A 16,166-nucleotide genomic window follows, 5' to 3' on the forward strand; every position below is an offset into this window, starting at 1 on the left:
CTCTATCACTCCCACTCTAGGAAGCTCCTCAATCTCTCATGCGATGGGGGCATCATCTTCTAGAACTATTTTGAATTCTGGAAGCTTAGACCCCCCAAAATCCTCATCTCCACGGCTCAACACACTCCTATTCCACAACATCCACATCAATCACTCCCTGTCTGTATCACTAACATTTTCATCCACCCTAATTCTTTCTCTCAACACATTATACTTCCAACTAACTATCACCTTTCACACTACCTGTCATCACCCACACTCGCTTCTTCCTAGTACTTGGCAATAAGGCCACAAACACCCGAGGATTCCCCATGTCTATGACCCTGTCGTACACATACACACTCGCTCTTACCAACTTACTTGCATCCACTCCTTCAACTACATATTCACACTTGTCACTGTTGGCGATCCCGAGACTATATAGCCATGCAACTTCCACACTAACAACTTCCCCGACCTCATGCGGCACTTTTACACTCTCTTTCGTAACCAACAGCACCCCCTTCCATATCTTACTGTTTACTTCTCCATCCCTATCCAAGTACAACTCTCCACGTACATTCCCTTTCATATGCAATTCAATCATATTCGTGCTCTGACGGACCACCATCCCACACATCTTCAAGAACCTGTACCCTAACAACATACCATGCTTGTCATTCATTCCCTCGACCACATAAAAGTCACTTTCAGCCATCACTACCCCCTCAATTTCTATCCTCTCATGCAACATTCCCACCACAGGGATACTTAAAGTCCCTATTCCTCGTACCTCCCTTTTACATTTCCTAACCTCACACCCACTTCGTAACTTATCACATCCATTCTTAAGAAAACATTGGTGCTGCAGCCAGTATCAATCACACCCCTTTACATCTTACTTTCACACATGCATTCATGGGCTCTATCCCCGAACCCTTCCTCATGCAACAACCCATCCCGCACATGCATCACCCTTACTGGCCGCACACTAGAGGACCCACCCAACTGAATCCCCTTAACATCTAATTTCCCAAATTTCTAGCCTGATTCATCCTCTTTTGCCTACACACACACCCCACATGACCTTCCACTCCACATTCAGCACAATTCGCACGCTGTTCCTTACACATCCTAGCATAATGCCCATTCTTCCCACAGTTGCTGCAAACCACATTCACATGTGTATTCTGACATCCAGTAGCTACATGCCCTGTCTGCCCACATCTATAATATTTAATTTCTCTATCTCTCTGACACTCACTAACTAAATGTCCAGTCTTCCAACACCCAAAGCAAGTTCCTAACACCCACCGACACTCATGCTTCTTATGCCCTCCTTTCCCACATCTATAAAACTTCTGCTCCCGCTCACAGTTAACTGACCCTAACACTTGGACTCCTATCTCTTTTAGGGTTCACCATAGTTACATTACTGGCTCTGATGCTCCTATAAATCACTCGCTCTGCCATTCACCTCAGCTCTTCTAACACTGCCTCCCTATAGCTCCTAAACTCAGGCACACACTCATTCACTCCAGTCCTGATGCTGATGCTCTCTTTCATACACCTATCTAATTTGTAATCCCCAACTATTACTAAGATATAATTCCATGTTAACCTCTCATTTGTTCATCTTACTTTCTCCTTACGTTTCAAATTTATAAACTCATACACACTCTCAGGCACAGTTGCTAACAACTTCCTCATTAACTCTGCACTCATTTATTCCCTTATACCCAAACTTTTTTCTAGCTAATGTCTCTAACTGGCCTCCTCAAACTCATTCTTTCTCTTATAACTAACGCTACTCTTTGCCCTCCTAGCCTGCTCCATAATCCTAGTCTTAACACTCGTATGACACATCCCCTACACTAATCATTATCCCATACATACTCAACAAATATCCTGTCAAAAACTCCCCTAACTCCCCAACCCAAACACTCTTATTATCCCCATACATTGCTGTGCAATATTTCTCATATTCCTTAAAAAAGTCCACTATATCCCTACTGCCATATTCCTTGTATCGTGCACATCGAGGTACCTCTCTCATATACACAGCCTTTTGTACTTCTTGCTCACTCTCACTTCTGCTACTTCCATCCTGACCCCCTTAACCTCTTCCGAATACAGTGAATTCACTTCCATACTTACATCCATACTCCTAGCTACACTCTTCTTACCCTTCTTCTTCTTACCTACTTGTTCTCACCTACCACCGTCCGAATCACTCTAATCCTGTCCCTTATTCTCAGCCCTTTTTCCACCATCATCTGTCCTTGTCTTATCCTCATCCTGTCCATCATTCTTACCAGTCTTCTTTTCCTTTGGCTTCTTTTTCTTCTTCTAAGCTCCCTTCTTATCCTTGTCCTCAGGTTTATCCTTATCCTGTGTCTTCCCCTTCTTTCCTTCACTTATCACAAACAAATGACCTTCATCACTCGTACCCCCATCCACTCGCTCTTCTACCTTCTTTATTACTCCGAATTCGTCACACGATCCGGGAAGCCCATCTCCAACAACCCCTTTTTCGAGAAGTTCCTTCACCATTTCCCTCACAACGATCATCATCATCTCCAACTTCTCATCCACTTTCTCAATCATTCACTCTTCAGTACCCTTCACTTCCTTGTTCATTCCTTCTTCCGCACTCCTCATTGTCCCTCTCAACTCTTCCAACTCCTCTTATGCTTCTCATACTCAATCCTCAAGCTCTCATTCTCCACTTCCACTTCCACTTCCTTCTTAGCTTCCCTCGCCAACCGAAGTTCCTCCCTAAGTTTCATCAATTCATCCAAACCTTCCATACTGACCCTGCTGTCCCAAACATCCTATTACACCCTCCACTGCAGTCCCTGTTTGGTTTTGCCAATAATTATGTGGAGGGATCACAAGCTAAAAAAACAAAAGCAAGCAAGACCTCCCTATATTTACGTTAACCACTCCTGGCTTACAAATTTCCCCCAGCCACACTTAATGACTTAATTACCAACAGGACACTTGGTTCAACAAGGCAAAAAACACAATCTCAAACACATTTACTCACCAGGAAACTTGACACAATCAGGGCAAAAAGTTGTGTTTTCAACATGGTATGGCCGTCGGAAAAACTCCAGGAGCAACCCAAAATGCAACACCAACAAACACAACAACACCAACACTGTCACCAACAAACTGCTCATCCAACACAATAAAAAAAACCAAACAAGCACCAACTCTCAAACAGCATACACGACAAACCGCTCATCAACTCGACAACCACAGACAGACACAAGTACAACAGAACTCAATTACTCAAAACTTATGTGAAACAACACACAGACAACTCTACTGACTCTGAATACTTCTCACTCTGAATGTCTTCCTTGACTGACTGCTCCTCACACTGACTGACTGTTTCTCAACGAACCAACACCCCCGCCAAACAGGCAGTTCACTCAGCAACTACCCATTCATCATTCACACCCTTTCTCTCTCTCTCTCTCTCTCACAGGCGACCCTTGAGAACGTTGTCAAATGCAACCACTACATCATTTCTCCATAACAGAAGTCACGTCAGGTGTTAGTGGGGTTGAAGCAGATGAACCAAGGCAGGCTGAATCTAGCCAGTGAAGAAGAGGTGGTAAAAGAGAGGCCATGGACCCGAAGTTAAAGTCCAGTTCCGGAGTATGAATGGGTAGTAAGAAAGGGATGTTGATAAGAAAGGATGAAAAAAAAAGGGAAATGAGATTTATTTCAGTAAGGGGTCGTTTGGTAGGCTGAACTGGGTTTGTAAGAAGAGGTTTGTGTTTTTGAAACCATAGTGCTTTGTTTTTAGTGGTTGTGAATGTCTGATGTTGTTTGGGTGTTTTTTTTTTTTGTGTGAATAATTATTCTTAATTGTTTATTTATTTATTTTTTTGACTTGCAGTTGCTGTATCAATGTATCCTCCCCTTCAAACCAAGACTTGAGAAGTTGGGAATATAAAAGAAGCCAATTACTGTAAAAGGACTGTTGAAGACAGAGGAAGAGATAAGAATATAAGGAACTCAAAGATGCTAGATTGCAGAAACAAAAACATTTGATAAGTGCCATCCTTCTCCCCATTCCTCCATATGACGATATCCCTAAAAGGTGCCGATCTCGACACGCTTACATCAAATAAACTTCGACAGCAGTTAAAGGAGAAACAAAATAGGTGTTGAATTTTCAAGTAAGAAGAAGGATATCAAAACCTTAATACGGACTGGTTGATAATGAGCAAGCTGATTTCCAATCTGAAGAGGTCTCATAGAACATTATTAGGGGAACTTTAGTATCTGGAGTTCATTTGATAGTATTAAGACAGAATTATATTATGGTTCTTTAATTACTTTAACATTATTCTGATGGTTAGGGAGGAAAAAGTGGTTATGAATTAGGTTTGAATTCTTTAGGGGGTCGTGGTAGGCAGCGACGTCAGGGGGCCGAGCAGGCCCACGTGTGCGGCGCGACGAGTCGGGTGGGTAAAGCAGGTCCCTCGGTGTAGCAACGGCGTCGGCAGGCAGGGGAGGCCCACAGGCAGCGACGTCGGGTGGGTAAAGCACGTCCCTGGCTTATAGCAGCAGTGTCGGCAGGCAGGGGAGGCCCACAGGCAGCGACGTCGGGTGGGTAAAGCACGTCCCTGGCTTATAGCAGCAGTGTCGGCAGGCAGGGGAAGCCCACAGGCAGCGACGTCGGGTGGGTAAAGCACGTCCCTGGCTTATAGCAGCAGTGTCGGCAGGCAGGGGAAGCCCACAGGCAGCGACGTCGGGTGGGTAAAGCACGTCCCTGGCTTATAGCAGCGGCGCCGGCAGGCAGGGGCTTTCATCTGGGGACTCGCAGGTGCGGCAATGGCGCCGGGGGAAAAACCGAGGAGGCCCGCAGTTGCGGCGGGTCGAGAAGATATCTGGTGTCCCCCAGGTGAGACAAAGGAGGCCGCGAGGTCGGATGGATGTTTCTGGACCGCCGCCTGACTTTTGTGTTGGGTGACCAGCACCCAACTACCCGTCCTCGAAATAAACGCCAAAACACGCTGGGAAGCAGTGCCGTGATTAGTCCGTTAATGGCGTTGGTCGTCCTCGCAGTGGAGTTTTCAGAGACCTAAACTGTGGCGCCGTATTGAGTCCGTTAAAGGTTCTCTGAAGGTGAGCGGCCGTATTTAGTCCGTTAAAGGCTGGGCCTAAACCGCTTGTGTCGCCAACTCCGGGAGGTCACCAGTTGTGAGGACCAGAGATTAAGACAGGTAGCTGGGTACTGATAATTTATTTACAGACAATCTGGGTTGACATAGACAGGTGCGGACGGATATGTAGTGCAGTCTCGCACCGCAAACAGAAATGACTCCGAGACGGTAAATTTGTGTTTTCTTACAGACATTCATTTAGATATAATAAAGCATACATATAATGGAATTGCAAGTGTTATACATCAGCGAAAAGGCCGCGGAACGCTCTATCGGATGGAAGTAAGGACAAAGCGACTTGATGATTGGTTACGATAAAAATAGGGAAAAAGTGTTGTCCTTACAGTAGTATTAAGTTAGGCCAATTTGGGTATAAGAGGATATGTTTTGAAGAATTATAGAGATAAAAAATGAAGTTTCCTTTCTGTAGTATTAAGGAAATAAATTAGGTTGAGGATCATCAGAGTCATTTTATAACCTCCAAATCTTTTCCCATCCAGAACTAAACATATATTAAGAGAATCGAACATCACAGAAAATTGAAGATTTCATCTATCCTCGAAAATGAAACAGAACATGATGCTACGAGAACTTTAAGATTGAAAAACTAATAATTTCATAATATTTTTTCCAACATTAAGAGATGCAACACAGTGAGTTTTCTGTCCTGTCAAATAATAAGATGTCTTAAAGAGGTACCTTTAGAGAATATATCCTTACCGATGACTTTCTGCTGCTACAAATACGACTCTTGATGGAGTAGATTTCACAAGTAGCGGCTGCAGCAATAAAGCTAGATAAAACTGAGCCAGATGATTGACTTGGAACACAGTCTCAAAACCATCTTCGGTAGTAGAATGCGACAGCCCAAAAACTCCGGCATTCAGTACTAAAATGTCACACCGTCTGCAAAATAAAAATAATCCTTTTACATACAAAAACAAGATTTTTCTCGCCAATTAAAATGATTTTATTTTCAAAATTCAAGTTAATTTTCCTGATGTGACAAAGTCAAATTTAGTAAGGTTCCTGCTACAATATATAAAGGTGAAGATAATTATGTATTTTTTTGATCAAGCCTATATATTATTTTTGACAATCATTTTGCTTGGGCAAAATGGGATATTCTATTATGAGCCTTTAGATCAAACTGCGTTCTCTGAACCTTTTGCGATTGTATCATTAATTTTCAAAATCCCATAAAACAATTGTATATTTTAGAGGACAAAGAGACATCCTTTGATACACATCTGTCTCCTCGCTCACATACTATTGCAGTCTCCTTTTCTTTGTCTGGAATCCTGAAATGCTCTAGTGAAACGACGCGAGAAGAAAGAATTATGATTACAAAATACTGTAATAACTTTGTATTTGAGAAGCATAAGAACTGTTAAAGATATTTGTACTGTATATTTTCAAATACTCTGTAAACTGGAGGTTCTGTTTTTTCAGCACAAGGGCATTCACAAATGCAATTGGACATTTCCTGATGAGTCACAGTCATCAAATAGATCACATAAGCTGAAAAGAATGTTGGGGAATGTTAGGGACTAAAGCAGCAAGTACCAGAGGTATCCCCCAACTTATCATTGCCACGCTGAAAACGAAATTAAAAATACCCGACAAAAAAGCTGACAAGGTGTCATATAATGAGGTTCCTTGAAGATTAAGATCGCTTTTTAACCTGAATGTCGAAAAACAATGCAATTCTAGAAATCATATCTGATGAAGAGCAGGCAATCTTTGAAAACTGAATTAACATCAGGAATGTATATCAATCTGCTGAAAAAGAAGTACTGTACTAAGATATGATTTAAATAGTGCAGAGAAACCTTGGATATCGAACGAGACCTGAAATACAATAAACAATAGAGAAATGCTAAAGTGACTTGCAAAAAACTCTTGGGGAGGAGATGAAGAACATATGGTAGAATATGCTAAATACGTACTTGAGTCTTGATAATGAAGTTAAATGATGCACAAACGGGATTAAGAATTTCTGTGAAGATTAGAAAGCTCTCGAAATTGTGATTTTCCTTGCTTGGGAAAAGTACCTCTGATAATGCCAGTTCTTTAGCTGTGATGCTGCCCCTACTCTTGTTTTGAGGAATTTTTAGAGGCTTAGTACAATAAATGCATCGAGGGGATATTAATCGTACTTTTTACATCATCCCAAACAGAATTCAGTTCAAAATATTACACTTTCATTTGGAAATTTTGTAATGTATGTATTACATTCGTCGTCTTGCATTTTGCAAATGTTCAAAGATTCATAGTTTACACAGTAAAGTACGTTATTAACAAATGAACTTTCTCTTGAAATAGAACAGAATAAAGTGGTGAAGTGAGTAGGATAGCAAAAGGATGAATTGGCACAGTGAACACAAATATGCTTCTGCAACGCAGTTAATGATGCAACCGTGACTGAAGTAGGAAACTTGGTGCAGAGCAACTGCAACAATTGGCAACAAAGAAAAGAGACGTTAAAATGGAGAAAAAGAAGAAAGCAGAGTATGAGTACATGGAGTAAGATAGAAAACAACAAAATTAGCAAATATAAGCAAAATGAAAGGCACACTGGCTATCACGTGACTGCTCAAGTAATGGTTTAAAAATAGTAAGTTGTAAAAGTATACAAACCCCATTTTTTGCCTCATTCCCTCAAGATTCTCTTAGCATTTATCCTCATTAATGTTTTGTTTGCTGACATTACTAATGAATTCCTTTTAGTTGTTCTTCCAATTTTCTGTAATACCATCGTGTTCTTGCTTCTATGTGAATTTCTAGAGGAGCCATAGTAAAGATAGAGTCTGAGAAAAAAAAAAAAAACGGAAGAATGACGATTTAACTCGCGCTTCTTCTGATCGTGAAAAACAACTGAATCCTTGCTTCAACTTACAAGTGGTGACAACACTACTCAACTCGTATTTCAACACTCAGACCTGATGTCTCCCTTGATTCTTAAGGGGCCTAAAGGAAATTTTCACATAGCAACTCTCTTCAAGTACAAGATACCTTGTCCAGTAACCAGATACCAGCTGGATAAATGACTGGATTTGAGACCACAAATTCTCAAAACAATGTTCTGGGAGCCTCTGGAAATAACAAACGAAGCAAACGCAGACCTTGGGCTAAAAAAAAAAAGAAAAAAAAAAATGAGAAAAAAAAATCGGCTAATTGCGACACCAGTACGATGTATGCAATGTACGATTACAACAGCATTACATACATTGAGATGAGGCTGACGACATACGTAGTCGTACACGTATGTCACTGACGATCTACGGCACTCCCACTCTTGACGGTTTTTTGCAGACGGCAACTGCCGCAAAGGCAATTACGTCATACGTAAGAGATATGCTGATGTACGCAACTTATGTAACTGTGTCGTGAACATGTAGGAGAGATTTGTTTGTAAACAAATTAAGCATATCTGGCGCAGGCGCAGTATGCTGGTGGGCAAAAGCGGACAATGGCAGACGACGCTCCCACCTAATTTCACTTTGTCAAAGTGTTTTGTGCACACTGTCCATGTATTAGGGCTTGTGCCTTGTATGATAAGGCGCCCTATGAGGTAATGTTAGACTAGCGATAATCTATTGCACTTCCATCTTCAATGGAGTGTCTGGGGTTTTGTAGAATCACTTACGAAGTCGGTATTATCTTTACGACGATGTGTTAAACTCATGGTTCAGTGAGGTTCTTGTAGAAAACACTAAGTATAAAAAATTATATATTCTTCTGAAGTTTTACATGGTGAAGATCAGGTATGATTGTATAAGTCTTCTAATAACGATAGCTTGATCGCTTCTGCCAATGATGATGGCTAATCCTATTCCTCTACATGATAAAGCTTAGGTAAAGAGGTACAGGTCTTCTAATGACGATCACTAACTCTGTTCTGCTCGTCTACCATCTCTGTTACAAGTTATGAAGGAACAGACAGTAGTTCGAACATATGAACATACATACAAATGACATAGTTTCATACGAACACACAATCAAAATGAGACACGCTACAGATCACGTAGGCGGTAGTTGTCTCAAGCAGGGAGCTTGGACTAATGTTTATAAACAATTGAATGACTATAGGTGACGGCATGTTATCTTAGCCTACATACTTATTGTATACGTCATCTTTAGCGTCTCTAGTCTGATCACATTCCTGCAAGCAATCTGGTTGACCTCTTTAGTTTTAGACTTTTATATATATGGACTAACATTCCATATTTTTATTATGTAAACACTTACATCACTCGGTCAGCTACCAAAACCCAAACTACTGAATATTACTCAAACTGGACTTGCATTTGACTTATAGGAGTGTGATACAGACACTATGTGAATATATATATTATAAGTAAATAAAAATTCATGGTGTACATGAATTGATTCAAGTAATAAAATATAAAACAATGATATTGGTAAATAATAGTGATCACAGGATATATAATGATACAGTTTTTTCACTTCATTTCATTAAGATACATATGCTACAGAAAATACTAATGTACTCTGACAATTGCATAGAATGAAGATTAACATGATAAAAATCATATTTTAACTGATAAAAAATTTCATATATGAATTGATAAAATTATTAATGTTTATGCTGATTGATTCGTTGATTTTTATGCTAACTGTTATGTATCTGATTCATTAATCAATATACTAACTCATAAATACCTGCAGATATTGGTAAGATAAAGGTAAGTACAGATTGATTATAGGCTACCTGATTTGTTAATACATATGTATATGGATTCATATAATTATGATTAATATATGTGCACTTTAAATAGATTCCTATTGCGTACACGCAAAGATATATTTAGATTCTGTTATTTATGATCATTTATATAAGAGATTCCTATTGCGTACACGCAAAGATATATTTCAACTCTGTTATTTATGATCAATTATATATAGGATACATGATACTTTATATATATAGGATACATGACCGAGGTTATACTACTTCACATTTAACTAGCTTTCGAACAACTTTTCGTCCATTACACAGTTCCAGACAACCACCTATAGCCAATGAAACGGCCTTTTTCAATGGTTAAAACAAGGGGAAAATTTGCCTGGGAAGGGCGGGTCCAACGTTCTATTTTGCGCTCAAATACTTATTCTCTGCATCCTAAGCTACACCCGGATTACGTTCGCGATGAATAAAAAAACATCCCCAGCACGAGTCCTTCGCCAGCAAAGTAGAGTTGAATATCCTTCGGGTCGTAATTTGTCGGAAGTATGTCCCATTCGTAGTCGATTCCGACAGCCGCCGGAGCATTCCGCATTAAAACGAGATTAACGACGAGATACGGTGTCGGTCGAAGAAGTCCATGATGGTGCTTATTCCTTTCACATTGTAGGCGGTTGTTACTTGACTGTAGTCGTCCGCTGCGACGAACGATTTTTTTGAAGTTGCGATGTGAAACTCTCGTACTGCAGGATACTGTAACCAGGTTCCCATTAATCAGCCTGCAAGTTAAATTATACTTGTCACAAGGGCAAAGTAAATTCAGACAACATCCAAATACGGGAGGGGAGAGAGCCATTTAGACCAGACTTAACCCACATGAATTCGCTGATATTTTGGAATTCAAAAGAGTCCGCTGTACAAACTTTTTTATCCATGGCATTAACAATGAGTGAACCTATCCAGGTCTATGAGGACTGTAAAAATATCCATAATTAGAAAAAATAAACAGATATTCAATACGAATCCCAAAGAAAATTCGATATTACTGGTAGTAAGTTACTAGACAAAGAAGTGTGAAACGGAGCTATTTGTAAGATTGCCAGGCAACATAAGAGTCAAAGAGAAGATTAATCATGATTCTGTATTTCTCTATGCTAACTGAAATTAAGTTGTGATAAAATCTGATCCTATGTGCCCTAACAAAAGTTTCATATTCAATTTTCTCGCGCGCATCCTCTGAGGTTAATTTTAAAAACTTTATTAATAGGTAGGAGGTGCAACGAAAAAACCCACTATGTAACTAATTTCTAAATAAACTTTGGGTTTTTCAAGAAAATGTGACATTTTCCCATGAATGTTTTACTTGAATTGCAATAGGCTAATGTTGCAAGTAAATATTTCATATATACATATCTTGATACTTCTAAATGTCTATGAGGTTCAGAAAAAAAAATTAATTCATTTTGTTGTTATAGAAATTCTATTTGCTTATTTTGTTCATTAATTTTAAAATGATTGCAAGTTGCATTGCGCATACCGATAGACACTTGTACCTAACGTCTGCCTTGCCCATGAGAAGTTCGGGCTAAGCATTCCTTTCTCCAGTCAACCTGCTTTGCAGCGCGAGATGAAGCCTGTGTAAGCAGATTATTGAGGTTAAAAGGAACAAATGCTGATACGGCAATGATGACGTCGTCACTTGGCAGGAGATTGCTCTCAGCCAGCTAAGAGTTACGTTACTTGCTGTAAGAGATACGACTTTAGGATAAATTTTTTGTTTTTTAATACTCGACCCACATGAGAAGAATGTCTGAAAAAAAAAACAGTACCAAAATTGAACAATATATTAGTTTCATGTTGGAAATCTGCATAATTGTAATTATGTTAAATTAAATATTCCTTATTGAAACTAATGAAAAAGGTTTCCATACAAATTCTATATATATTATTAGCCCTGTATAAGATTCATATAGGATTATTCCATAGATAAACATTTTCACTTCTAGACTTCCTGACTTTAAAGTCTCTTTTATTTTATTTATTTATTTATTTATTTATTATACTATATATATATATATATTTTTTTTTTTTTTTTTTTTTTTTTTTGACTACGAATATAAATCACCGGGACAGACAATATGTCAGTAGGTTTTGATATGTGTTTGAACTTTTAGCTTATTTGTCATTACTAAAGCGTTAAGTTAGAGTTCAAATCTTTACGCATATATATTTGGATATTTAATAACCTATGGTTACGTTTTGCTTATTGATTTTATCGTGATTCCTTTTTTATTATAAATTGTAACCCTTCCGACTTCTTACGGAGTGTATTATATTGACTCCACTTGTATCCATATTTATTTTATTTTTTTATATTTATTTATTTATATATTTTATATATATATATATTTGATAAATTAATGGTTGGCTTGAATATGTGGAAAAGTGTTCTAGCGGTGTACCGTATAAGGCTACTCGCGGCATCAATTCTACAGATACAAGATATGAATGATAAAGGTATTTAAAACCGCGAGAACCGCTATAATCCAGTTCGGATCCAATATCACGAGTTGTAACTCGTAAGACATTGACACTTTCTGATTTATCTCTTATTCTACCAAACCGATTGACTCTGGGCGATAAATATATTACTGGTTTTTCTTAATGGATAGGAATTCACACAACGTGTTAAGGAGATTATTATTGATTTACGCCACCCGAGTCACAGATTATTATGTGTTTGAATTCCATTATTTACTGATTTAGCACTCATAAATATTCGTAACGCACTCAATTGCGGTGTTTGTTTTTAGTGCTATTAATTCTATATAACGTGTCAAGGAACTATTAACACTAAGAAGTGTTTATTCCCTCTGTCAGACTCGTAATTTCGATTAATAATTCTACGTATATTCTTTCAAGGATTGATTTGGCACAGGATAGGCCCTTAAACTGACAGGTGTCTTAGTGTATCCCTTGTTTTCATGACACGTGTTACACCAATCAGTTATATGCTTTTTTATATCTGTAAGCATCGTAGGCCAGTAAAACAGTGATTTGGCTTTCTGTGCATAGTAGGGAAACCTGGATGACGGAATGCAACCAGTTTATGACGATTGGTATGAAAGAGATTATTACTACTACCTGGTCGTTAGTCATCTGCTGTGTTCTTCGGGTTTTCCTCGTCACAGACCTACATATAATATTACATTTGATTACATTATTCTGATACACATACTATAAATATACTTTTGCTTTAGGGTTTCTGCTCGAAGTATTTATTGTTTTTTGCCTAGCCACTGACCCTGTTTCCGTTTCGAAGTGTTTATTGTTTGGTGTTTATTGTTTTGCTTATCGCTGTTGACACTTGCTTTGTTCAGTTTGTAACAGTTCTGCGCTCCGACCCAGATATTCAATGCTCGCGATCTCTTGGGTTAAGGAATTTTCTTGTTTAGATACGGTTTTAACAATAGGCACGGATGTTTCTATATTTTTTTAGTCTAATTAATGGTTCTTTGCAGTATGGTGCGGGATTGCGGGATAATGCGTCAGCTATGATAATTGCTTTCCCAGGTAGATATCTTATCTTGGCTCCAAAGACCTGAATGATCATTTGTCACCGAGTTCCTTTTGGACTGTGATTAAAGCCTTTGAAAAACTCGGTAAAGGACTCATGTTCGGTAAGGACTTTATCAGGATAGCCATAGATTATGAACTTAAAATGTAACTAGTTGGAGTTAAAGATTACCTAGCCCTTACCTGAGCTATTACTGCATATTTACTTTCAGAGGGCTTTAGTTTACGTGAATAAAAAGCTATAGGAAAGAACTGTTTATCATATTAATGAAGTAATACCCTCTTACCCCTTGGTCTGAGGCGTCTGTTGCAATAAAAAAAAAATTCCTTATTTAAATCAGGGATTTTTTTAAGTTAGGTGAGCTGCAATTATTCCGCTTTTAAGATATCGAACGCCTGTTGATGCTTTTTAGACCATAATAAATCTACGCTCTTCTTCGTAAGATCTGTTAAAGGAGCTGTCATGATTGAAGAGTTACATATTTACATACCGATTGTACTACCCACTATTGCTCAAAAGTGCTGTATCCCCCTTTTACGTTAATAGGTACCGGAAAGTTATGAATAGCCGACACCTTACCATGGATTACTTTAAGACCTTGACAAGACACATAAAACCTAGATAAACATGTTCGGTTTTAAAAACTCACATTTATATATTTTACTCTGAGACTAGCTCTAGTTTATGTGAATGTACTTCTAAGGTATTAGAAAAGATTACAAGATCATCCATATAGGCATGTAGGTTATCCCCTAAAAGTCTCCAAACACTATATTGTAATTGGGGCGCAACGTAAGCCGGAGGCATACGTAAAAATTGATAATGTCCCCTGAGTGTGCTGAAAAACAGTGTATGAGGTACAATCACTTAGGTAATGGTATCTGGTAAAAGCATTTAAGTAAGTCCAAGTTGGTGAAAAAAAATTTATTCTAACCTAACAGAGATAAGATGTCGTCGGTACATCGCACTGAAACTATCGGAAGTCGTTTCCTTGTTTAAGCGACCGTAATCTGCGCAGATACGCCAAGTCCGATCTTTTATGGCATGACGTTTGAGGAGAAAAATTATATGGGCTATTTGATTTCCTAATGACTCCTATTACTAACATTTTTCAACTTCGTCATTTATCTCTATTTTGAAATTTCATTGAGAAATCTATACGAAGGTACGTAAATAGCTTTATGTTTGTCCTTAGACCGTGTTTTGTGTTAAATTACATCCGTTTTTTTCCAGAGATCACTCGCCAGTGGAGAAACTTCCTGGTATTCAGGTAAAAGATAAAAAAAATTTCTGCTGAATCACCTCTGCTTGAATGACTTTACGGATATTACTTTAGATAGATTATCAGAGAGATTCATCTACGACTGGTTGGGCGGGATTAAAAATTAGCAACAATAAAAAAAAAATGCGATCTTTATAACTTCCGTATCCACGATATGTACACTTTTAGGGCTTTGTTCGCGGAATCGTTATATTTCAGAGTGTCGGGAAGGATTAAAATTTCATTTCCCAGCAAAGTCTTTTTACACGCACTAAGATATTCGAGGGTGCATGCTTCTCGAGATTTTGCGTGCAAAGTGCGACTGCGGTTGTGGGAGAATTCTGTTGGTCATTTGAACAATGTTACGAATTTATGAGACAAATGATTTGTTCTTTTATATAAGTTATTATTTGATTAACTGTCTCATTTTTGTTCAAACGGATTTTAATATGTTTGAAGGTTTATAGGATTTTCCTTTGATAAACACGCCTTATTTTGCAGGATGTAAGATAATATTTTGTATACCCCTAGATGGATCTTACAATTACACTACATACAGATCAACGTTTTTTTATAACTATAGAGGTATCTGTAAGCGCTCGCTTATCCGGACTTCTCATTAGAGAAGTTCGAACAACAGACGGTGAGTCCGTAAATACAGATATTACGTCTACTAAAGAAATAAACAAGATATTCTAATTTTTACGGCGCGTACAGTCGGGCTTTATCCACCATACGTATAATAACTTACGTATTAAAAAAAACGAAAACCTGCTCTGATTACTTTATACGGTCGTGTGTTTCATAGGAAAAGGAAAAATCCTTTTTAATTCAAAAAGATATCGGTATGTATGAACCAACATCGCTTTTCCCCACTCTGCTAGAGTCGCTTATTGTGTGGAATTTGCTTTGCTTTGAAAACTCGGCAGATTTAACTGACCTTGACCGCTTGACTAGGTGACACAGTCACCGAGTTTGCTTGTTTGATTCTGAACGGGCTACTGTTTCTATTTCTTTTTGTAATAATTAGGATCCTTCTCTTTATTACCATCGGCAACGTATTGTGTGTTTTTAGCATTCTTATGTTCTAAAGTGACGTATCAAAGCATGAATGACGAAACTATTAGGAACTGAGCGAATACTAATAAGACAAGTTATCACTACTGGATACAATATTAACTGTTTGTACTTCATTCTTTGCTAAAATTTGAAATAGTGAGGGATCCTGGTCAGCGCATTTTAGCCTGATGAAAGTTTTTTACAGACATGTTATTCCTTGCAATCCAGCCATATTTTTAAAGTTGAGTTGAGTCATTGAGGTTCGATATTTTATATAACTCAAAAAACTCAAGGCTAAAACTGCGATCGGGACTTTGCAAAGGAGCATTTATTGTCATGACCCGAAATAGTGTTACCTCTAATTTATATAGATTTGTACGGGTGTTCCACTTGTTT

The 16,166-nt window shown here is 38.4% G+C and overlaps 1 protein-coding gene and 1 long non-coding RNA gene across 3 annotated transcripts in view; one reads left to right on the top strand and one right to left on the bottom strand.

Moving 5' to 3' along the window:
- Positions 1–5,837, top strand: part of LOC135217991 (uncharacterized) — a 48,727-nt gene extending 42,890 nt beyond the window's left edge. Inside the window, exon 4 of one of the 2 annotated variants that reach the window (XR_010315254.1) lies at positions 3,893–5,837. This is a non-coding gene — a long non-coding RNA (uncharacterized LOC135217991). The remainder of the gene's footprint in view (positions 1–3,892) is intronic. The other variant, XR_010315255.1, reaches the window with a different exon arrangement.
- LOC135217990 (WW domain-containing oxidoreductase-like) overlaps positions 1–16,166 on the bottom strand; it is a 294,208-nt gene that overhangs the window by 68,419 nt on the left and 209,623 nt on the right. Inside the window, exon 6 of the mRNA XM_064254121.1 lies at positions 5,886–6,071. Coding sequence (XP_064110191.1) covers positions 5,886–6,071 — 186 coding nt within the window. The remainder of the gene's footprint in view (positions 1–5,885; positions 6,072–16,166) is intronic.

This window comes from Macrobrachium nipponense, chromosome 9 (assembly GCF_015104395.2).
Source record: "Macrobrachium nipponense isolate FS-2020 chromosome 9, ASM1510439v2, whole genome shotgun sequence".
Lineage (NCBI taxonomy): Eukaryota > Metazoa > Arthropoda > Malacostraca > Decapoda > Palaemonidae > Macrobrachium > Macrobrachium nipponense.